Genomic DNA, 24,075 nt, shown 5'->3' with positions numbered 1-24,075 from the left:
TATATTAAACAGTTTAAAGGTAATGTTTGAAAAGCACATGCCAACTCAGAGTGTAATGAAAGAAACAAAACCTTAAATAAACACTGCATTCTTGATGGATTTTTACTGACTTAGTGCAAGCAATCGTTGCCAGTACGATTGTTTATTATGTTATTATTACTCTATGTGTTAATGTGTTGCATCATCTGTTATAGGTTTCCCGTTCATTTTTAGTTGTGTTAAATACATAAATAAAAAATACAGTGAAACAATAAAACTGGGGTTTCTGACAGTATTCATCTTTGCTGAAGCTCCACATAACTGCACTGGACCACATCCACACATACAGATGTCACATTGCATATGGACAAAAATCAAGCCATGAAGTCACAGCTAAACCTCAATTTCCTCTGTATCTCATTGTAAATGTGTATAGTGAAAATACTGCAAAAATGCATGCTGTTCTATCTGTAAACCTTAATAATGTGGTCTGGGTGTTCTATGAATGTTCCAAGAACCAATAAACACAAAATAGTTTGAACTGGCCCTCATCTTCCAAGATGGAGTGGCACATTCCCTCTATGTCTGATTTCCTTCCAACCTTGACCCATTCCCTCTATGTCTGGTTAAACCCTTAAAATTGTGCATTCATATCAGTGTAGCAATGTGAAGAAAATACAGGCAGAACTAAGAAGATCCAGTTTTTCTATGAAAAATTCACTATGTGTATGGAAACATTGTTATCCTTTGCAAAAAAAAAAAACAAGCTCACAAACAAAAATGCAGAAAACCTGTTCAAATTTAGTTCTTACCACTGTGTGTTTTTAGTCAACAACAATCCATATACTGCCATGCCTCTGCTTCTCTTTGCAAATAAACAAGTTTACCTCAAGCTGAAGTGGAGAAAGTGATGATGGTGTACGAAAGACGCCTGCATGAAACAGGAGGAGATGTGATGAAAGAAATTGAATCAATCAGGACGGTTCCTCAGGTTTGTGATGATCATTTGACATAAACTGACTGGACTGACCAACTCAGCTACAAGAAAACAAAAAGGTCACCTATGTTAATCATGACATAATCAGAGAAATTAAGGGTTTAAATCTCAAGACATGTACAGATCATAGTAAAGAACAACTTTGCATGTTCTTGGTGACTGTGAACAAAGTTTTGTGATAAATGAATGCAATCTATAATATTTGTGAATCATGAACACATTGCCATTAAGCTTGCATAGAGTTTCAGTGATGTTTAATAATGAATTCGTGTTCAGCACTTAGGTTTTCATATTTGTATTTCGGTTAAATATCAGTCTATTGAAAATAAAACAGCTAAAGTCAGGTGAGAAACCTCAAGCCTGCTTATTGTATGCACACAATTTAAATTTATCACCCATAACATACATCTGTACGGAGCCCCCCAGGGGACATGGGAGAAAAAAAAATTACGGAGCGCTCGCAAAAGTCCGTCTTAATTTTTTTTTTTCTCCCTAATTTTTTTTTTTTTCCTCCGTAATTTTTTTTTCTCCCATGTCCCCTGGGGGGCTCCGTACCCTTTGATAAAGACGTTTCGCCCTTTTTCCCTACAGAATAAAATTTACCTGAAATGTATAACAAACGCCTGTTTATAATGATTTATGCCCAACTTTTAACTTTAAACTATTTTACAAACGCAAATTTCAAATTTAAAAAATAGCTATCCGTTACGCTTTTACAATAGCCTATGAAGGTTAGAATTTAAACTAAATAAGCTGCTGCATTTGTCATTTTTTATTGAAAATATCTCTCCGTAAATGTTGTAAAGTCAAATAAAACTGGCAAATTAAAGTAAATCTCTACACCGCACCAGTCTTTTTTACACAGTATAGCCTCATAAAATCGATACAGCTGTGACATTAACCAAAAACACCAAGATGTACCAGAATCCTCTTGCTATACCATGACCTGGTTACAGGGTCCAAGGAGTTTCCTTATATTGCATTCAGGGGATTCATTGACCCCAGACCCACTGCAGCTGACGACACCTTTTACGTGCTGCAGAGTCCGAGGGAGAACACCATTCCACCGCCTCACCAGACTCACCAGCTGGTATGATGGTGCTCCCTGCTGGGTCAAGCCTCCATTCTCAGGGCAGTGGAATCAGGACACTGGTTCCCTTCAGATAATGCCACTGCTGATAGAAGCAGCAGGATGAATTCATAACTGCGCAGTGCAGTACTATAATCTCTCCTCAGATTTGTCTGACGTCGGTTGATTGGACTGCTTTTAACAGTGGAACTCCATAAGGACCCAAAATGTGCTGCAAAAACAACTCAAAATTATGTTCTTAATTGTTTTTTATCGCAGAGCTCCTCCTTTCCTTTGGAAGACTTTCATTAGCAGCAAGGAATGGTGATCTAGCTGCTGCATGAATTTGGATGTCAGTGGGACAGTGGTGGTGCAGGCAAACTCTGCTTACACCTGCAAACATTTAATAATTACAAAGTAAAATGTAAAAAAAAGTGTTCTGTGGACCCCAACAATATGATATAGGATAAGGTTAGGCGATTGGACGAATATATCGACCACCGACGATAGTCTGAGGCTTTCACCGATCATTTGTACAAGAGCGATTTATTTATTTGCCCATGAGTATGTTTGGTAATAATGTTGGTGGAAGCTAAGAGAAGCAGTCAACAGAAAAAAATAATAGGGTTGTTTTAACAGCACCCTCTTCCAGCTGCGAACAAATTCATTCATTCATTTACTCAAACTCATAACAAAATAAATGGACTTGTGCCTGCCCAGCTTTCAAGCTTGGAGATGCGTTTCAAAAAAACATGTCCTGTAATAACACATAAAGCAAACCTGTGGCTAAACTAAGAATCATTTCGAAAACGAATATTACTAGTTCAAAACTGCCTTAGACCTTTGCTGTTCTTCATGCTATGGAAGAATGTCTGTCCATGACCAATTTAAACTTAAGTGCCACAAAAACACAGCCCTATATCAGTAGTCCTGTGCATATTCTCTATAGTAACAAATGACATTTGCACATTAACATCACACACAGAGAGTAAATGCTTTTTATTATGTGTGATAAACAGGACACTAACATGATTGGCCAAAAGTTGGAGAAAAGCCACAGTTGTCCTTCCCAAAAGGTTGATTCTGTCCATCTGGACATAGTGGGAGAAACGTTTCGTCACTCAACCAAGTGACTTCTTTAGTCTCAGCTGACTGCAGGTTTCCCCAAACTTATAAACAGTACATTCGCACAATGACTGAAACCAGCCCACTAGATGATTGAGCATACACACAGTTGTCTGTATTTGGCTGAGATTCAGCACTTCAGCACACGTCTTCTTCTGCAGCTTTCTGAGCATCTCCTTCTGTGGACACGCCACTTCACCCATCACCACAGCAACCACCTCTTGTCCTCCACCAAGCCTCTAAAAACATACTGTTACCAACTTTACATATTATGTTAGAAAAACATACTTACACAGATAACGGTTCAGATGTTTCCTCACAGAGTGGAGTCTTGCCTAGGATTTTCATCACTTTTAAAAATATCATTGCTCGGCACAATCAAAGGCATTGGTTACTACTGACAACAAGAAATAACCATTTTTTAGTAGTGGGGAGGGAGGGTAACAGTATGCAATATACTCAGTTTTAGGTATTCAGTGTTAACTGTAGCTAGGCTCAAAGTGTTAATGCTAGCTTATTTTAAAAAACAACATTGGCATATGCAAAAACCTAGGGTGGCACTACGGGTGGCAAGAGATTATTTTAGGGTGGCACATAACACCCTTGTTGATCCGCCCCTGAGTATAAGGCGGCTGTGGCACTACAAAGTGCTGTTTCTTTGTTATTTATTGTAGACTGTACTATTTTTTATTCTTTATCATGCTGTTGCAACACAACAGTTTCACTTGTGGTATCAATAAAGTATCTATTTATCTATCTATCTATTTATTTAAACAAACAAATAATCATCATGGGCATTTTTAATATTCCTGAAATGTATAGAACAAAAGTATTAAATGTTTTTATTTTTTTTAAGATTTTCACATGAGGCCACTTAGTTTGACATGCCTACCTTACTGACTGTGAGTAAATATTAGTCAGTGATATCAGTAACTTTTATATATAGACTATGCAGTTTTCACTATAAGTTTTATTCAGAGTAAGCCACCACAATATATATACTTCCTGCTCTTTCTGTGTATATTATTGAATGCAATACAGCAATGGGAAATTATGTGTGAAATTATAAAGTTGTGAAACAGTGAGTAATTGTGCCTTGTGTCTCGTTGCCATCATCGTGCCAACTGGGATGCAACCAACAGCATCATTAATCAGCAGCGGATGGCATATCTGGGTGTAGCAGGAGCTCTTTGTGCAAGATTTAATGACAACAACACACACACACGCTTTCAACTGCAGAACTTACATGTAAGTGTCCATATTAGAACAGTTTACAATTCAAAAAAGGTTTTAGCTGGTTTATTTTTTTATTTTTTTAAATGAGCATTACTTCAGAACTGTCTGAGTACTTCAAGTCCACTATAGCTGATTTGAGATAATCAGATTTGTCAGTCGATGCGTCCTTTATGTCTTTATCAATTATTCATCTTTATTTGTACATTTCCTCTAGTCATGGATCATTTGACTGCCAGAATATCTCTTTTCCCCTCTAATCAGCAGCTCTTTCTTAAAATGGATGGACTTGTTCTGTCTGCAAGTGTAACCACACACTTGAGGAAAAATGAGACATAATTAAATTTGCAGTGCAGTTCTTTTCTGCAGGATTTCCCCCATTCTCTGTGTTGCTATAAGTGCATGATTATGATATATTACATTTAGGTTTGCATTTAGAGTTTATTAAATCAGACAAACTGCTGTAAAAGGCACACACCCCTTTTAATGAGTTTATGCAGACAGGCAAGTCAACAAACATCCTTGCATCATTGAAGCATTGCACACCAGAAAACTGTATGGTGACATGTTTTTCTTACATTCGCGATCAAGTTTTCTTTTTTAGGCATTGTTTACTCGAATAACAAGTTTACAGATTTCCTCTGTCTGTCTAAAAGTTGCGTGGATACTACAAAAACAAGATCGACATTACAAACAAAAGTGTTATGTGCATTTCAAGACTAAAAAAGTATGAGGATGGTCTAATGCACAGAAGTTTGAAAGGAAGCACCGTGCAGATTGTGCTGAGTTAAGTCTTCTCACTGGCACCATTGGAAAGGTAATGGATCCACAAACAGCCTCATGGGGAGCACTTGGCAGGTATATAGTGCATCTACTTAGGCCCATACACTGAAGCACGACCCACTCTCTCTATACATCCTGTGCAAAGTGAAGTTTTTATGGCATGACAACTGTCCAATCCACATCAGAGGAAGATGTGTACCTAAAAGATGCAATGCAATCCAATTAGTCCTGAAAAATACTGAAGTTGAGCAGCTTACAATGTTACATTTTTGTTGAGGTGGTGTATTTAATTCAATTATCTGGTCATTGAAAGGCTGTGGTTTCCGATGAGGATGTATTAGATTACAGTCTACTGTAAGTGTGCTTTATATTTTAACCACAATAAAGGGAACTCTGCACATTACATCACAGCCTTACTTTAGAGTTCAAGCAACAGCACTCTGACAGCAAAAGCTGAAAGATAGAAGCTTTACACAGGTAGTTTTGTTGCAGAGATATATTGTTGTATCCCACTATAGATGAACAGATTTGACATCAGCCGCAATGTATTCTTTAGTCAGGGACAAAAAATTAGCATACTTAGTTCACAGGACGTTTTCAAAGGACAGCAGAGGAATCTGCTAAGTGAGTCTGCAAAAATGTGGAAAAGCTATTGGCAAGTGAGTACTGTGAAAAGATAATGTGCATAGGTGGACTCCAAAACATCCCATCAATTAAATTACAAGTGGAATCATCCACTCAGAGAGTGGTTACTGGAAAGGGCTCCCTCCTTTTTTCACTGCTCCAGAGCCAAAGCATCACGAACGACAACAAAAACAACAACAACTTTCATTTCGTGAAACCTGACGCTTGGTAAACACTCTGCTCCACAAGTCAGACACATTCAAAAATGGATTAGACAGTTTGAAAATGGGCGAAAACTCTATAAAAATATTATTTTTTTAATAACTTAACATTTTATGAGCAGTATATCTTTTAAAGTACAAGAAGAAATGTTGAAACTAAACTTAATTATAAAAAGAAATCCAACTCTATTTATAAATTACAGATGTTAAACTCTGATTTACTAATGAAACAATTATCTTACATAGAGGTGAAATAAGCCCTAGTTTGTTCTCAGGCGAACAGCAAGAACAAGTCAGGCAGTGTTCAGTGCTCAAGCATATTCACAATGCATTTTTTAACAGTGCTGTTTCTCAGAAAAGTGCAGACGAAAGGAGGGGGAAAAAAAAAAAGTCCCTTTTGCATTGGCTCAGTATTACTAGTTTCAACATATGCTATCAGTTACTGTAGAACTGTTTAAAACCTTTAAAGTTAGTTACTTCCTTTGCAGTCGCTTCAGTTTAGTAGGAACATAAGTCATGAAATAAATCATAGCAAATGGGAGAAAAAAATGGCATGGGAGATGATTTACAGTGTGTATGTAACTGTACGAGGGAATGGCTATATGTAATTTCCAGTAACAGTTAAAATCCTCCTGTATTTCTGAAGTAATAAATAATGATGGTGCATGCAGAGAAATAAAAGGAGGTATTGATCATTCGCAGATCATCAAACCCGCTCAAGAGTCACAGTCTCTCCTCCACTAATCTCAATAAGAATCCCATATATGGTCCTAGGCACAGCTCATAGCTGCTGAAAATAAATATATTAACAAATTAAATGAAATCAGGCAAGAAAGTGAGTTTTCTGGAAGAGGCTTCACTGGGCCATGGTGCAAATGGGAATGACGATGATGAGAATGATAGTCACTGCAGTGGCTATAAGTGCAATCAGCTTGCAGATCTTGGCCCGGCGGAGATCAGCTTCTTTACGCCTGAGTAGAGCATCGTAGCCTGGATTGTAGATGTCGTCCATCCAGAACTCCATGTTGTTCGGGTTCAGAGACTCGGGAGCCTGAGGGACATAATTCCATTTAGTTTCTATACCAAGTAGATATATATTTATTATTTCACACTTGTTCCATGTTTTTATTGGCTGACCATTCATTTCCTTTTGCACTAAGACATTAAATGTGCAACACATAAATATAAATAAAGTTTGACTGATCGATATGGATGTCAGCTGACTCTGCATTAGGCACTGATATTAGGCAATCAAAAAAAAAAAATCATACAACATATTTGCTTGTGTCATTTCCACACTGCTTGTGTCGCTTTAAAAGTCAGAAATTCTTGCCTGTAAGTCCAATGGTGAGATTCGTGCTTCTCTGTCATCTACAGTCCATATTGGTCTTCCCCTTCCCTCGGCCAATCTGGGGTCCAGGACCTTTCCAGAGCTTAGCCCCCCTGTGAGACTGCTGTCTTTGTGGTGGAACAGGGATGAGTTAAACACTTGTTCCACCAGGCTGGCAGGCTTTTGGGAGAGTAGGTTAGTGGTGCTGCCCGACTGATCTGCCTAGAATAAATATGCACCAAACACAGATTTTATGTATGCTGTTTAGATGACAACACATCTTTAAAGTATTTAAAATTCCGTAAGTCGACAATGTTAGTTATGCTAAATACCACAATGTATATACATTTCAATATACTTCTTTTCAGTCTTGACCAAATCTTAGTCATCCTAAAAGTTTAAACCAATAGCTCACTTGTCAAACAACCACATAATCACAGATGTCTAGTCGGCAAAATACAGAGTTAAAAACATGCCTTTTTGAGGCTGAACATCATGTTTATACTCATGGCTGAAACTGTTGTGTACATTTAAGGGCGATTAATTATATGCTTATGAACTAATCTCTAATCTAACATTTATTTTTTGTATCATAGAAAATATAGGATCAAATACTATGTGGAATTACTCTACCTGCCCGGTTTTTCTTTGTGAAGCTTTGCCATCTTTACTTTTCGAGAATGACACAGTCCAGTCTCTTGCAGAGTTAGACACATTCAGTTGTTTGGAGTCAGAGACACTTTTCTCTTCAGGCTGGGTTTTAGAGGCACGACTAGATGATGCATCCTTCTTCCCTTCTTTCACGCCCTTTGAATCTGCCTGACCTTTGCTGCTTTCTGTTTGATCTCCTGGAGTATTCCAACGGCTCCAGTCCAGACTACTGGAGCTGGTAGCGGGAAACAGATGTCCAGATGCAGACAAAGGTTGAGGTTCTGATGATTCGGAAGGAGTTAAAGGGTGGCTCATGAAAGAGGAGACACCACTAAGAGGTTCAAGCCATCTCCCACCTGTAACTTGTCCGCCACCTCCGGGTGGCTGCTGGATCTTTTCATCTAATCGCTGTAAAGCAGAAAGTACCTGGGAAATCTCAGACTTCACATCATTCAGCGATTCTAGTTGTCTTTCTATCTGGCTCATACGAAGCAGTAACTTACAGACACTGGCTTTCAGCCCATCATCACTGCTTTCTAGAGAGTGAAAGAGCCTCTGGAGTTGACCTAGCCGGCCACGTCTAGCCTCAGGGGTGTCCTGGTTAGCGGTGCTATCACTGGGGTGCAGGACTCCTGTGGAACCACACATACTAATGTCATCTAAGAAACGAAAGATTGCACTGATGTCATCTTCCCCAAACTCAGGGTCATCTAATGAGGTCATAAAAGAGAGGCGATCAGCATGAACAAGGCTACGGAGTCGCCGAGGGTCCGGTGGGTCTGTCTGTGTTGCCTGAGCTTTGAATCCATCAGCTCCACCTGGCAATCCACTATCTCCACTCTCTCCTCCTGAAGACCCCCCAAAGCCCCTACTGATAGCAGGGGTTGAACGTCTTGGAAGTTGCCCCCCTTGTGATTCTATGCCCATCCCAATGCTGTCTAGGCCTAGCCGATCCTCTAGACTGTGACTTTTACTGCTCCATGCATGCTTTTTTGTCCTAGGAGGTTGAAGGTGCCGTGGGGATGGCTCCGGGATAGAGCCGGGTCCGAAATACGTTGAGTCCTGTAGGTCATCCAAGCTTTCATGTTTAACTCGCTGCTCTGGAGTCTGGTAAACTGCTGTTGGTGATGGGTAAGGATTAGGGATCATATCAAAGCTGAGATTGTCGAATCCTTTCTGCCCTTTGTTGGGACTGGGAGACTCACTGCTAACAGTGACCTGGGGTATTAAAGGTGGCTGGTTGTGGAAGTCTTTCCTGAAGATGTTTCTCTTCTGGTCAACCGATGTTCCCTGTTCAGCTTCAAACACCTCCACGGTGGCAGAATCTCCACTAGACTCACTGTCTGTTTCCAAAGGTAGGTAGATATTCTTCATTGCGTTGTCAGAGATTTGACTGCTAGGATACAGAAGGGTGGTGTGAGGCAAGTCGAAAGACACAGCCCTCGCTCTTATTGGGGGGGAGGACACAAGTGAGATAGGATCCGGGGGAAGACTTGCTCGTTTCCGCGCTGAGTAATTTGATTTTGGAAAAAGCAAGTGCTGGTCAATTGGCTGGCCACTGGAGTCAGAGTGGGTGTGTACTCGTTCTCGACCAGGGATATTCAGCTGGTGGATCCCAGGCAGACTGGGGCCTGGGGACTGGTCAACAGGCAGGACAGTGGGAGCTCTCATTGGTTGGCTCCCTTCAGAGACCCCACCCGTCATCTGAATAAGATTGAAGATAGTTACTATGTCAGCAGCGACACCTATGGGTGATAGCCCCTGGCCTCTGGTAGAAACTCTGTCCCTGAACAGAGTGGCTGGGAAACAGGGATCCCTGCTAGCTGCAGCAAAGAGCAAACTCCTGAGCTCAATAAGGTGCTCGAGGTCAAAGCGGCTGCTGACCATACGACAAAGATCCTGGAACGTAAGCCACTGGCGCATATTGGCCAGTTCCTCCAGGATCCCCAGAAGAACTCCAGGGTATTCCTGCTGCAGGTTAGCCATGGTTGCTCACCTGACAAGCAGAAGAAAGCAGTTAGGATAGGCAAAGTTTGCTACAATTTAAATATAGCAATTCTCAAATGCAAGACAATGCCACAAAACTACTAAGTATTAAAGCCACTTAAACATGATTGCAAAGGGAATTGAAGTCCTATATTTGACCAGTCAAAAAGTGAGTGAAGATAAAATAGTTTCCCCAGGAAAGCATGTTTGTTGAATTACTTAAATCAGAATAATGCACATGCTGTGTATAAATAACAAAATAGTGATGTAAGTGAAGTTATTGTAGCCTAGGCATTACTACTACTACACATTTCTTTTGTATTATTATTATAAAAATATAGTTTACCAGTTCTAAATGATGTCTTACTCATTTTACAGTCACATTTATTATGCTGAGGTTCTTATATTAGCTTACAAGTTTCTGTTAGTTACAGAAGTGATTCAGACACCTTCCTGTACAGAGGATACTTTTTTCAGTTTTGGAAAGCGACCTTATTCTGGGGTCCTAAAATAAACGATCATCTGATCTGATGACGGCGTCACACTGCGCACACTTACCTCACTGGACATTTTTAATCCACCTTTTCTATTAACAGCTTCAGGGCATTTACTGAACAAATGAAGACCATATGGATGAACATACTGACGTGCATTTGGAAACTCCAATTGTTGCATTTGTAAATGATCTAAATATACAAACAGTATGGACCGCTGTCTTTCTTTTGTTTTTAAAGAAAAAAAAAAGACCATGACCTCTTTTGGATTAGTGTGTCAGATGGGATAAAACCAATTACAGAAAAATGCTGCAAATATGCAATTTAGGTTGTAAACACGTCGGTAACAGTGAAGCATATCCCAAGGCAAACCTAAGTGTATTTCCACTTACCTGAATCTACCAGTGCAGAATTACAGCCACGCCTGTATCCATCAACCAAACATCCAGATTTACACTGACAGAGAAACCGTATTCCAAATAGGTCTGGTGTAGCATCGTTTTAGTCATTCTTCTCACGGGCTTCTCTGCGTTTGAATCAGTGTCGAGCCCACAGCCCAGGCAGGAGAGGAGAAAATTAGAAATCAGGTCATCTTCCCACAAGTCCCTGCAGTCCCCTAAGGGACCTCAAAATACATCCAAACGGTTTCCCCTCACCACAGATCAGCGACGACACTTGTAAAGTCAACAGTACACCGACATTTCTAACTGACACAGTGCAGGAGAAACACTCTTGGCAGGGCACTGTGATGTGCAAGAGTGGGTCAGGACCTGGAGCATATTTTCTCAGGCTGCCATGGCAATAATTGGCTATGTGTGCAAGATGAGCATGAAAATAAAGGGCAGATTAAAAATTGATGTTTGCTAATTGACACTCCTTAAACTTCAAACCGACAGTGAACCATAAGGTGCAGGCTAAATTGCCTGCTGGATTGCTGTGCACACACAAAAGTGTCTGCCAGACTCCAGCCCTCCCAGAGTTTTCACCATTACTCTGCATTATCATCCATAAAGGGTTGTACTTAAAACCCCATTAGACCAAGAGAGATGCGAGGCTTTCATCGCTGAGTAGTAGCACTCTGCTACAATGAGGATGGACATCTCTAATTCATCCAACAACTCACTAGAAAAGCATCCATCATCCTGTGTACTCAGGAATCAATACAGAGAATGAGCAGTGGTATGAAAAGCAGTGTGGGTGTAGGCAGTAAATGCTTTACTGACAGGGCCAGTTGAGTAGCAGCTCTCATAGTCGGGTATGAAAGAAAGACACAATTCATCACTTTCAGTGAGTTGTTATGTCATGATACACTTAAAAATACAGAAAAACTGAGGGAAACATTTCAGAATAACAGTATTTAAACTCTGACTTAAAACCTTTTTATGACAATACTAGTATCAACAGAGACATTTTGGCTTTATAAGAGGAAAACTATAACAACAACAAAAGAGTCAACAGAATATTACTGCAGGAAAATGTAAACGCTGTGAAATGATGTCAACTCTGATGAGATTCTCGTTTTCTTTCCTTCTTCTGTTTTGAACTCTTCACTGGTGTTACTACAGTCGGGGTGAGTGAAGGGTTCAAAGCTGGATCTAATGCTGGATTAAGGGCCAGCAGGTCCAGTATCGGGGCACTCTGATCACCTGTTCAAACGCAAACAAATTAAAAAGGACATGAAAGAGTGAAATGGGAATATACACAATTTAATTGTCTGGGGTAAGGGTGGTTACCAATGTCGTCCTCTTCACTGCTGTGTTCTGGATCATGGCTCTGGACAGAAATCCGGGCCAAAGCTGCAAGCTCAGTTATGAAGCTTTCTTCTGCCTCCTAATGGACAAAGCATCACAATGTTAACACAACACATCTAAAGGATGTAAATACACCTACTAGCAAAAAGTACAGTGCAGACGAAGCATACTAACCAGTAACTCTTCTTTGACCCTTTGCATGGTTTGATCCTGGGCTATTTTCTTTTGCCTAAGCTGCTCGCAAGTCATCTCCTGATCCAGATCATATTGCTCCAGCACCTTTCTTTTGTGAAGTTCAACCCTAATACATTTGAAAACAAAGATAAATTGAAAATTATATACAGTGGTCCCTCGTTTATCGAGCGAGTTACGTTCTAAAAATAACCCGCGAAGTAGCGCGCTGGGCCATTTATATGGATACATCATAATAACATCAGAATGGTTGGTAATATTAAAGTCCTGTTTGTGGCACATTAGTATATGTGAGGGGGCAAACTCCTCAAGATGGGTGGTGACCATGGTGGCCATTGAGAAGTCGGCTATCTTGGATACAACTTTTTCAATAGGAAGAGGGCCATGTGACACAGTTGTTGGAACAACAAAAGTGATGGTTTGGTGTGGTATATGGGTTACAACGATAGTGGGTCCATTCTTCATCAATGGAAACCTCAAGGCGACTGGATATTTGAAATTGCTACATGATGATGTGTTTCCCTCTTCATGCACTGAAGCTGGCACGTTCCCTGAGTTTTTCCAGCAAGATGGTGCACCACCACATTATGGGTGCCAGGTCCGAGCATTCCTAGATGAACAGTTTCCTGGAAAGTGGATTGGTCGTCGTGGGCCAGTTGAACGGCCCCCAAGGTCTCCCGGTCTGACCCCCTTAGACTTTTATCTTTGGGGTCATCTGAAGGCAATTGTCTATGGTGTGAAGATACGAGATGTGCAGCACCTGAAACTACGGATACTGGATGGCTGTGCTGGCATTTCTCCTGCGGTGTTGCTATCAGTGTTTGAAGAGTGGGAGAAGAGGGTTGCATTGACAATCCAACACAATGGGCAGCACATTGAACACATTTTTTAAGTGGTGAGAAACTTGTAAAAAAGAATAAAGTTACGTTGAAACCAAGCACACCATTGTTTTTCTTGTGACATTACCAATAAGTTTGATGTGTCACATGGCCCTCTTCCTATTGAAAAAACAAAAGTTGTATCTAAGATGGCCGACTTCTAAATGGCCACCATGGTCACCACCCATCTTGAGGAGTTTGCCCCCTCACATATACTAATGTGCCACAATAAGGACTTTAATATCACCAACCATTCCCATGTTATTATGATGTATCCATATAAATGGCCCACCCTGTATAATCCGTTGTGCCATATGGTCTGAAAACCCCCCCGGTAACTTCTGCCTTCCTTTAGCATGTCCAGAAGTCCAACTTTTTGTGCGATGGTTAGCATCTTCCTCTGCCTTTTGGGTGCTAGGGCAGGTACCTTTTACAGTGCAAAATGTTTCGTCGACATTGTTGTGTTTGTTGGGGAGAAAACTTACAAACATACAGTACAGCACTTCGAGTCACAATGCTAGCGATCTGTAATTCTGTAATGTACAGGAGACACAGCACGGAGGAGATTGATTGACAATGGTCTCCAGCTGATCAGGACACAGAACACAATGTGCTGTAAAAAAATAAATAAATAAAAAAAAAGCATGCAAGATTGCACACCAAAAAAAATCGTCGAAACAGTGAGGGTACGAAAGGTGAACCGTATTATACCAAGGGACCACTGTACATGTTTTGTAAGAATTAATTTACAATAAAGTACCACTTAAAAAAAAAAAAATACCAGCTCTACCAGTTTTATGTACCTCTGTTGGAATTCAGCAGATCCGGGTTTCTTGCTCCAGTTCATTAGCTCTCTCAGCAAGGCCCTGCTGCTCTCTTGCCCCTCATTCACCTCTGAAGGATTGAAGGAAATGTTTACAAGAGTAAAAAGAGTAAGGTGGATTTTCTGTCTACTGACTACTAGCTGCCGTACAATTTTAAATGTAAAACTTGCCATTTATTATGCTCATTTCAGCTCTATTATGTTATTTTCTGACTCTAATAGAACACCTCTTCTTGATTCACAGATCAAAAGAAGCTTCAGTTATCTCACATTGGAAAATGGTGAACTCTATTCGATCGAGCACTTCTGAAGCAAGTCATTTCAGCTTCTCCTTCCTCCTTACAGGAAATCATTCATAGCTTAAGCAATAACAACACATCTGACTAGCATCATCTGCTCTCTTCTGTTAACAGTTTATCTCAACCCTGTACTATCACAGCTCTTACAGTAACACTCGCTAAGTGTTCACAGTCAGTGCTGTGTACTGGGAGAAAATGCCTAGAGTATTGCCTCCTTTTGAGGGAAATCAAATAACCACTTTATATATGAGTTACCTATCACCTTGAAGTAGTTTATAGGTAACAAGTCCTATTCTTCATACCTTGTTACAACTAAGGTATACCAAAGAGCATCTCTGAGCACACAACACATCAACCTTGAAGTAGATTGGCTACAGCAGCAGAAGACCACAATGAGTGGCACACCTGTCAGCTAAGAACAGGAAACTGAGGCTAGGCTCACCAAAACATTGGAAATACAAATCGAGTGTAACCAACATGAAGGCACCAATCCATCCTTCCTCTTCAACCATTTTACATCAAATAGCTCAAAGTGGTTTGTTGACAATAAGTTCATTGTACTTAATTGTCCTCCAGTCACCAGATTTCAAACCGAAAGAACTCCTTTGGGATTATTTGGAAGGGGACATTTGTAACAAATGAGAAAATTATTTTACAAATAAGAAGGCAGCTCCTTCAAGATTTCTGAGTACTCAGTAATGAATACAGGGTTACTCTGGTTACTTTAGTTTAAAAACTAAACTCATGCTGGGTCTGTCTCACCCTGGTTTATTTTTGAATCATCCTGGCGCAGTTTTCTGGTAATATCCTGTAGGTGGGAATAGTAGCTTCGGACCAGCGAAGTAAGAGAATCTTTGGTCAAGTAAACGCTCTCTGCAGCAGCTTCCGTCAGGTGGTGCTAGTGGAATAAAAAGGTTTTAGCCTGCAACCTAATGAAAACCAACCACTGGAAGCTAATTCTCAGTTTATTAAAATAAGTGAAATTAAATAACTTTCACCCAGGTCTTACCTTCAGGCTAGAAGCGGTCTGTAACTCTGTAGGCGGGTCTTCCCTCATTTGTTGAATGGCATAGCTTAGGGTGTTGCCTAGTACCAGCTGTGCATGGCTCTGAAGGAGCTCTGTTCCCGTTTCCAGTTCAGACAGGAACTCCTGCTGGAAGCTATTCCCCAAGAGCTGACTCTCTGGGCCCAGATGTCTCTCTGCTAGGCTGGGCCTGCCATTCTGTGACCGTTAGCAGATAACAGTGTTCAACAGAAGAATTATTAAAACACTGAACAAATTAAAAAAAACTGTGTTTATATGTGTGAATTTTCCCACCTTGAGAGTTAAATTGACACACAGCGGGTTTTTACTGGGATCTTCTATTAGTAGAGCTCTGAAATCAGTCTGAGATAGTGCCTTCAGCTTGGACAGCCTCATCTCTTTCAGCATATGTAGACAAAAGTGCCTGACCACAAAGTGCCTCTGCACAACCAGCAGAAAGTGCTCATGTTTCTTCTCTATCAGCTTCCCCATTTCACTAAGAGAAATATTACATTCCATTACTTCCTATTAACTCATAAGTGGATTTGGCCACAGTGCAGACCTAGTTTTTTTATACACTCAATATGTCATAAATATTTTTTACGATTTTACCTGTTGAGTGTGTAGCTCTGTTTGGCTACCATGTCTTGGATGAGCTTCATCTGTTGTTCCCTCAGGTGTTGCAGACAGGACTGCCCTAAAGCAATCCCTTCAGTCCATACCTACACAAAGAGAAGCTCAGTTTAAAACAAGGAAAAGCAATTTTGTAAGATTCTCATTTAATTAGATCACTGGGCAGGGTTTAAAAATCGGAAGAAATTACTGTATTTTCCGCACTATAAGGCGCATGTAAAATCCTGAAATCTTCACAAAAATCAACAGTGCGCCTTATAATCTAGTGCGCCTTATGTATGAATTTTGGTTTGTGTTTACTGACCTCAAACTGATTTTATGTGGTACACGATGCTCAAAAATCTGTCAAAAACATTTTTTAGTACCACTTTTCGGAGCATTACGGTTACCGTTGCCAGGATCCTCGCGGAGTAATACGTACTGTGCTTCAACATAACATTACCGTGTTGTGTGTGTATAACGACTCCAAAATGGCACCCCTCGAAGAGACATGCTTACGAAGTGGATTTTAAACTCTGAGCAATCAGTTATGCAGTAAAAAATGGAAATAGAGCAGCTACGAGACAATTCGGTATTAATGAGTCCATGGTGCGCAAGAGGAGGAAGCAAGAAGATGACCTAAAACTAATAAAGAAGACCAAAAGGAGTTTCCGAAGGGAACAAGGCGCGATTGCCGCAGTTAGAGGACAAAATTGAACAGTTATTGAACAGAGAACAGTAGGTAGAAGTGTCTCTACAGTCTCTATTCGACTCAAGGCAACAGCGGTAGCACGTGACATGCAGATCAACGACTTTCGAGGGGGACCCTCTTGGTGCTTCCGTTTTATGAAAAGGCATAATCTCTCAATCCGCACAAGAACTACTATCTCACAGCAACTACCAAACGATTACAAAGAAAAGCTGGCCATTTTCCGCACCTACTGCCAGAATAAGATCACTGAAAAGAAGACCCGGCCAGAACTCATCACTAACATGGACGAGGTCCACCTCACCTTTGACATCCCTGTGAACCGCACTGTCGAGAAAACAGGGACCAGTACGGTATCTATATGCACCGCAGAGAAGGAGAAGTCATCCTTCACTGTAGTTCTGGGCTGCCAAGCTAATGGCCAGAAACTACCACCCATGGTCATTTTCAAGAGGAAGACTTTGCCAAAAGAAAAGTTTCCGGCCGGCGTCATCGTCAAGGCTAACTCAAAGGGATGGATGGACGAGAAGATGAGCGAGTGGCTGAGGGAAGTTTATGTCAAGAGACCGGATGGCTTTTTCCACAAATCTCTGTCTCTTTTGATCTACAACTCCATGCGTGCCTGTCTCACCACTACAGGGAGTGCAGAATTATTAGGCAAATGAGTATTTTGTCCACATCATCCTCTTCATGCATGTTGTCTTACTCCAAGCTGTATAGGCTCGAAAGCCTACTACCAATTAAGCATATTAGGTGATGTGCATCTCTGTAATGAGAAGGGGTGTGGTCTAATGACATCAACACCCTATATCAGGTGTGCATAATTATTAGGCAACGTCCTTTCCTTTGGCAAAATGGGTCAAAAGAAGGACTTGACAGGCTCAGAAAAGTCAAAAATAGTGAGATATCTTGCAGAGGGATGCAGCAGTCTCAAGATTGCAAAGCTTCTGAAGCGTGATCATCAAACAATCAAGCGTTTCATTCAAAATAGTCAACAGGGTCGCAAGAAGTGTGTGGAAAAACCAAGGTGCCAAATAACTGCCCATGAACTGAGAAAAGTGAAGCGTGCAGCTGCCAAGATGCCACTTGCCACCAGTTTGGCCATATTTCAGAGCTGCAACATCACTGGAGTGCCCAAAAGCACAAGGTGTGCAATACTCAGAGACATGGCCAAGGTAAGAAAGGCTGAAAGACGACCACCACTGAACAAGACACACAAGCTGAAACGTCAAGACTGGGCCAAGAAATATCTCAAGACTGGTTTTTCTAAGGTTTTATGGACTGATGAAATGAGAGTGAGTCTTGATGGGCCAGATGGATGGGCCCGTGGCTGGATTGGTAAAGGGCAGAGAGCTCCAGTCCGACTCAGACGCCAGCAAGGTGGAGGTGGAGTACTGGTTTGAGCTGGTATCATCAAAGATGAGCTTGTGGGGCCTTTTCGGGTTGAGGATGGAGTCAAGCTCAACTCCCAGTCCTACTGCCAGTTTCTGGAAGACACCTTCTTCAAGCAGTGGTACAGGAAGAAGTCTGCATCCTTCAAGAAAAACATGATCTTCATGCAGGACAATGCTCCATCACACGCATCCAAGTACTCCACAGCGTGGCTGGCAAGAAAGGGTATAAAAGAAGAAAAACTAATGACATGGCCACCTTGTTCACCTGATCTGAACCCCATTGAGAACCTGTGGTCCATCATCAAATGTGAGATTTACAAGGAGGGAAAACAGTACACCTCTCTGAACAGTGTCTGGGAGGCTGTGGTTGCTGCTGCACGCAATGTTGATGGTGAACAGATCAAAACACTGACAGAATCCATGGATGGCAGGCTTTTGAGTGTCCTTGCAAAGAAAGGTGGCTATATTGGTCGCGGATTTGTTTTTGTTTTGTTTTTGAATGTCAGAAATGTATATTTGTGAATGTGGAGATGTTATATTGGTTTCACTGGTAAAAATAAATAATTGAAATGGGTATATATTTGTTTTTTGTTAAGTTTCCTAATAATTATGCACAGTAATAGTCACCTGCACACACAGATATCCCCCTAAAATAGCTAAAACTAAAAACAAACTAAAAACTACTTCCAAAAACATTCAGCTTTGATATTAATGAGTTTTTTGGGTTCATTGAGAACATGGTTGTTGTTCAATAATAAAATTATTCCTCAAAAATACAACTTGCCTAATAATTCTGCACTCCCTGTAGATACTGGTGTCAACAGGTCGTTCAAAGTTAAATTATGAGCTGCGTGGGAGCATTGGATGACAGAAGGCGAACACACATTCACCAAGACAGGGAGGCAACGCCGAGCAAGTTACGCCACTATCTGTCAATGGATCGTGGATGCTTGGGCTAAGGTATCAGTCAAGTGTTGTCCGAGCTTTCACAAAGGCTGGAATAATCACTGAACAGCTAAGTAACAGCAACGAGACTGATTCGGATAATGATGAGAGGGATCCGGGCATGCTTAATGCCGAAATTGCCCAGATGTTTAACTCAGACATGGAAGGTGAAGAATCTGATGGAATTGTGGAAGTTGAATGGACTGAAAAAGTTACAGCGTAGTGTTACAGCTTAACAACGTTAAGAGTTACTGTGAATGAGCTTAATAAAGGTCGAGTTATCTGACTGTTTTGTTTGTCTTAATGCGCCTTATAATATGGTGCGCCTTATGTATGAAAACAGACCCACTCTTCAACAGTGCGCCTTATAGTGCGGAAAAAACGGTACAGGGAAAAAAAATTCATTAAATTTGAAATGTGAAATGAAACAATGACACAGATTCAACACAAGTTTTCTACCTGTTCATATGTATCCAGCTCAGCCCTAATGTCATCCAGTTGCTGCCTGGTAGTGCACTCCACCTGCTGTAGCTGAGCAGACAGCTCCTGCTCCAGATCCAGCCACAGTTTCTCACAGTGTTCAGCAGAGAGCTTTGTCTGAGCAGGAACAGAGGAGAGAAAAACATCCTTGGCCAGCTCCCCGAGCCTCTTGGACCAAGAGGTACGAAGTTTCTGAAGACACAGAAACTACATAAGAAAAACAGACGAGCTCTGTAAGCAGACAGAATTTAGCGATTGATCATTTACCTTCCAGAGGTCACAGAGGCCGTCAACCACCCTTCTGTCCTGCTGCTGCTCCAAGTCCCAAATCTGTTGCCTGTGCTTCATCAGCAACTCATGATATACCTGGAGGGCACATAAGCTCAGACTTACTTGCACACTTTCCATGGTCTCTTTTGCCTAGTTATTGTAACTACAGTGACTAAAACTGACAAGAGGAAAATTCCTCAAGTACCAACAGAAAATCATATTCTTTAAAGCTCTTTCACACAATCCCATTTCAACAGTAATCCTTAAGGTATTGTACCTGACCTTGGTAAGCTCCTGTAGGTCACTGGGACTCTGTTTCAGTTCTAAGGCACGGCTCTTCTCCTTGGTGTGACTCCTCTGAAGCTTCTTCCTCTTGGACACCTTTTTGCTGCACTTCTCATTCACCAGCTCATTTGTCTTTTTCATGCAATCTGCAGCATAGAGGAATCTGTCAAGCTCAGGATTATCAAGACAACTGCATTTGTTTTATTGCAGTGCAAAGATAGTTTGATGAATATAGAATAAAAGTTAAGTAATATGCTTTACTTGGTGTATTTAGCAAGTAGTCGTGACAGAACAATGTCTCCTAACTGCATAGCTCCATAGTCTACTTAGGTTTCTCACAATTATTAAAATCTCGAGCACAAAAGGAAATAAAAGTACCAATAAGTCCAAAAAGAAAAGATTCTTTGGCTGAAAATTGTAGGCACAGTTAACATCTAAACAGCATTGTCCTGTTTTTGTTGTCTATGACAACAGTGAGGGATATGTAGAAAGAGGCTGAGAGTCTGGGATGCACTAATACATACAGTATGATACTCTCTGCTGTCCTGAAAGAACTTGACCTTATTTAAGGAGCTAAAGAGGATTCCCAGAAAATGGCCTATTTTCAGAGTCCAACACTTAAATTTAAGAACTAGGCTAGATATTACAGATTGCCATTTGTCTCTGGGAACCATTTGAGTATATTAGAAGATAACTCCACACACATTTGGTCAATCACTGCAAAACTGTCATTACATTTTTTTTTCCTGTTTAGTAAATATATGCCTTAAGAAACATACATCTTACTGTCAAATATAATTCTCTTATTTGGTAGAACCACACAATAATTTCATGAGATTCAACTAAAACTATTTCAGTTTATTCGTCTTACCGTCAGTGCACTGCTGAAGGCCTTCAATCAGTGTAGCCTGAATTTTTGAAAGTATCTTTTCCATTTGGCTAAATTTCAACATGTTATCGCTTGTCAGCTGTTCCAGAGTTGTAGCCATCAAGCCTTGCCTTAGAGTCACCTCCTGTCTTAGCAAGGCAGGCTGGGATTGAATGAGACCTGTCAGCTCCTCCCACCACAACAACTTCTGTTGCATTTTCTAAGAAATGGAAAATAACAGAAATACTCAGAAGCATTTTTTCAGTCTTAAAATGATGACAAAAGTGATGAGAATAAAAATAAACGCTACTCCAAATGACGAGTGTTGGTTAACCTTTAGATCTACTTCTTGAGCCTTCAGCAGATGCTTCTCTACTAACAGAAGTGTCTGAATCAGAGTCTGAATCACATTCTGAGCTTCATCTGGAGAGAAAGAGCTGGTCTTCTTAAGTAGCTGTTTGCACAAGTCCTCCACCTGTTTGCTGAAACTTTTGGACTATGAAGAGAAACAAACATTGTGCAGCCATGTTTATTCATGGAAGGACAGCATAAATAGATGGAGTCCAAAAGATGTGAAACAGCTGTTCCTCTCGACTTTTACCATTTGAAGGCCACGTTCAAGAAGATCTTTCTGACTTCTCTCAATTTCTTCCAATGTGCACGGATCATCTTGACTCTTCTCACTCACAGCTTGGCCTGCAGTTAACTGTTTCCTCAACTCATTCAGTTCCTTAAACGATAAAAACTGATGCTTACATTAAAAGTTTTAAAAGTCAGTGATTCTAAATAGAGTACTAGTAATTGACTCCTACCTTTTCTTGCATCTGAAGAATATTCTTGGAAAAGGAAGCATCATTTTTGTCTTTTGGAAACCGATAGTTCAATATTATTTTCACCATCTGTAGAAAAATCTAAAATATGAATAAAAAATATATATTAGTATGACAACATTCTTTAAAGGATATCTACAAGAAATCTAGTACATTATAAGACAGATGATTAAAGCTCACCAGATATTTTCCGTCTTGAAGCTGAGAGCAGTGATGTTGTATGTCCTGCAGGGCCAAACAGTAAAGGCTGATCCTACTTCCAAAACTGTGTAAACAAATGGGTGAGTGTTGTTACTTGGATCTGTGCAATGTGCCATGATTAATTGGTGGTTATAATGTGTGTGTACAGTTATTTTTTACCCCGTTTGTGTCAGTGTGTGAGGATAGTGGGAAACCCTGTTAAATCTCTGGTTCTGTAAGCTCTTGGGGAACAGCGAAGAGAAAATGAACTGACTGCTGCCATCGTTGTCCTGCTCTTGGCTCACAGACTCTCCATCCATGAAGGAGGACAACTCTTCATTAGGCATCACTGGCAACTTTGAGTGCTCATGTAGAGACGGATTGGATGCTCCATCTGCTAAAGGCTGACAGGAACAGTGAAACATAAAGCGGAATCAGTAGCCAAGTAGGCCATGTTTCCTTCTTGTCATTGTAAAACACAACTTATACATATTCTTTATATCAATTGTATTTCTAACTAGCATTGTGCATATTGTAGTTAATGAAATATGCAGTTAATGGAAGAATGCAACTACTACTTATTAGTGTATGTCAATCGAAGCCAAACTTCCATCAGTTAATTTGCATCAAGTTAATATTCAATCCACTTTGATCACATGCACTTAACAATACTGTGGGTATATTTGGCAAAATATTTTTCAACTGCAATGTTAGTTAATCACGTGGATTCGTCTGCATACGTAAATTCATTCACATTCTACTGATATTTGTGGTAAACAGACAAAATTAACAGCTTTAGCCCCCCAAAAAAGGAAAGACTTTAGCATATCTGGAATAAAACACTGTTTAGTTGTGTACGTGTAATTCTGCCACATGTTCTAGAGATGGTGGACTTACTCTGTATTTTTGGTTGATGGGATAAACCACTTTTGCTCTGGATGCAAAAGCAGCCACATCGCTGTTCACGGGTGGCTGCTTCTTCTCCTGCTCAATAAGTAAACAGAGTAAACTATTAAAGAGAAGTCTTAACCATCAAAAACTTTGTGACACTGAATAAAAATCCAAGTTTATGTATGCACAGTTTTGGTCAGAAGTTTACAAGCAGTCATCATGGGCATGAATGTTGTGGTAATTTTGGACTTGATTTACCTCATTCATGTACCTGTGCAAAACAACACTAACTTTCAGTAATTGAGTCTTAGAGTAATACTTTGTCATGAGTGGTTCCACTTGGAGCCTCCTCCTTGCATTTGCTGACATAGTCCCTTTGGTTGTTGTCTAATTCAGCATCATCAGGTTCAAGCAGTCTACTTGCATTGTAACCCTGATGGGACAAAAGAGAAAACAAACATCTCAAATATGGAATGTAAAGTGTAAGGAATCAATACAGTGGATTCAGCGGATGTGGAAGAGACTATTTATGCTTACTTGTCTCGTCAACAGCAAAGGCTTCAGACAGAAGACATACAAAAGAGCAGCAGCTAATATTCCCGACAGCCCTCCGCACACTGTAGTTACTGTCAGCAGTCCTGTGTACAGATGCAGCGACTCGGGGAAACTGACCAAAACGTCGGTGGCGCATTCCGCCATCATTTCCCTCTCTTCCATCTTTGCTTTGCTTCAAACTGTAGAAATAATACGGAGCATTTTGTAGGACTCACCGAGTAAACAATAACATCTGACGCTAGCTAAAAAAAAACAAAAAAAAACAAAACAATCTCTACACCAAACTTATCTGCTCGAGAATGATTTCAAAGGTTTTCGTGTTTCGTTAAAAAATACGGTTCTAAACTTGAGCAAGCTACGATTTCCAGCAACTTATTTGAGCCAAAACCTTGTCCTAAAACGACTAACTAAAAAAAAAGAGGGCTGGAAGGAGATTTTCAGAGTGAGTCAAGACCGTGCTGCTAGATCGGAAATGAAATACGTTTGCTTTCAATGTTAAAGCACGATGAATTATCTCTGCATAAAAATAAGGGAGTCAATGTCTATAAGAACACTGACACAAGTAAGAGAAAAAAAGATTTCCAGCAAACTTAGAGT

At 40.5% G+C, this 24,075-nt stretch overlaps 2 protein-coding genes across 3 annotated transcripts; both read right to left on the bottom strand.

Annotated features, from left to right (window-relative positions):
* Positions 1-4,919: 4,919 nt before the first annotated feature.
* Positions 4,920-11,685, bottom strand: LOC308402316 (major intrinsically disordered Notch2-binding receptor 1-like). The gene is made up of 4 exons (XM_080891055.1): positions 10,885-11,685; positions 7,995-10,008; positions 7,365-7,583; positions 4,920-7,082 (listed from the first exon to the last, which is right to left on the bottom strand). The coding sequence occupies exons 2-4, from the start codon at positions 9,996-9,998 to the stop codon at positions 6,888-6,890; spliced, it is 2,418 nt and encodes an 805-aa protein (XP_080747181.1). The 5' UTR covers positions 9,999-10,008; positions 10,885-11,685; the 3' UTR covers positions 4,920-6,887.
* A 6-nt stretch (positions 11,686-11,691) lies between these two features.
* evc (EvC ciliary complex subunit 1) lies at positions 11,692-23,931 on the bottom strand. Of its 2 annotated transcripts, none has more exons than XM_080891053.1 (20): positions 23,461-23,931; positions 23,243-23,356; positions 22,930-23,019; positions 22,213-22,436; positions 22,033-22,117; positions 21,835-21,933; positions 21,624-21,752; positions 21,357-21,518; positions 21,026-21,242; positions 20,152-20,300; positions 19,867-19,965; positions 19,579-19,791; positions 16,072-16,181; positions 15,754-15,955; positions 15,445-15,657; positions 15,198-15,333; positions 14,117-14,207; positions 12,418-12,544; positions 12,226-12,322; positions 11,692-12,138 (listed from the first exon to the last, which is right to left on the bottom strand). In XM_080891053.1, exons 1-20 carry the CDS (start codon positions 23,638-23,640, stop codon positions 11,990-11,992), a joined length of 2,886 nt encoding a protein of 961 aa, XP_080747179.1. In that variant the 5' UTR covers positions 23,641-23,931; the 3' UTR covers positions 11,692-11,989. The 2 variants fall into 2 exon arrangements, with proteins under 2 accessions (XP_080747179.1, XP_080747180.1); XM_080891054.1 differs by having other exon boundaries at positions 22,930-23,016.
* Between the last annotated feature and the right edge of the window lie 144 nt (positions 23,932-24,075).

This window comes from Rhamphochromis sp. 'chilingali' (genome assembly GCF_963969265.1).
Source record: "Rhamphochromis sp. 'chilingali' genome assembly, chromosome: 9".
Lineage (NCBI taxonomy): Eukaryota > Metazoa > Chordata > Actinopteri > Cichliformes > Cichlidae > Rhamphochromis > Rhamphochromis sp. 'chilingali'.
Note: the sequence above shows the minus strand (reverse complement) of the source record. Positions and strands in the feature narration are given on the sequence as shown.

Excerpts from the sequence above, each read along its gene's own strand:
- LOC308402316 (XM_080891055.1), bottom strand. The coding sequence starts at position 9,998 with ATGGCTAACCTGCAGCAGGAATACCCTGGAGTTCTTCTGGGGATCCTG. Across the intron at positions 7,584-7,994 it reads CACAAAGAAAAACCGGGCAG|GCAGATCAGTCGGGCAGCAC; the intron begins GTAGAGTAATTC and ends TATTTATTCTAG. Across the intron at positions 7,083-7,364 it reads TCTCACCATTGGACTTACAG|GCTCCCGAGTCTCTGAACCC; the intron begins GCAAGAATTTCT and ends TATGTCCCTCAG.
- evc (XM_080891053.1), bottom strand. The coding sequence starts at position 23,640 with ATGGAAGAGAGGGAAATGATGGCGGAATGCGCCACCGACGTTTTGGTC. Across the intron at positions 20,301-21,025 it reads CCTTCAGCAGTGCACTGACG|ATTGCATGAAAAAGACAAAT; the intron begins GTAAGACGAATA and ends TCTATGCTGCAG. Across the intron at positions 12,323-12,417 it reads GGGTCAAAGAAGAGTTACTG|GAGGCAGAAGAAAGCTTCAT; the intron begins GTTAGTATGCTT and ends TTTGTCCATTAG.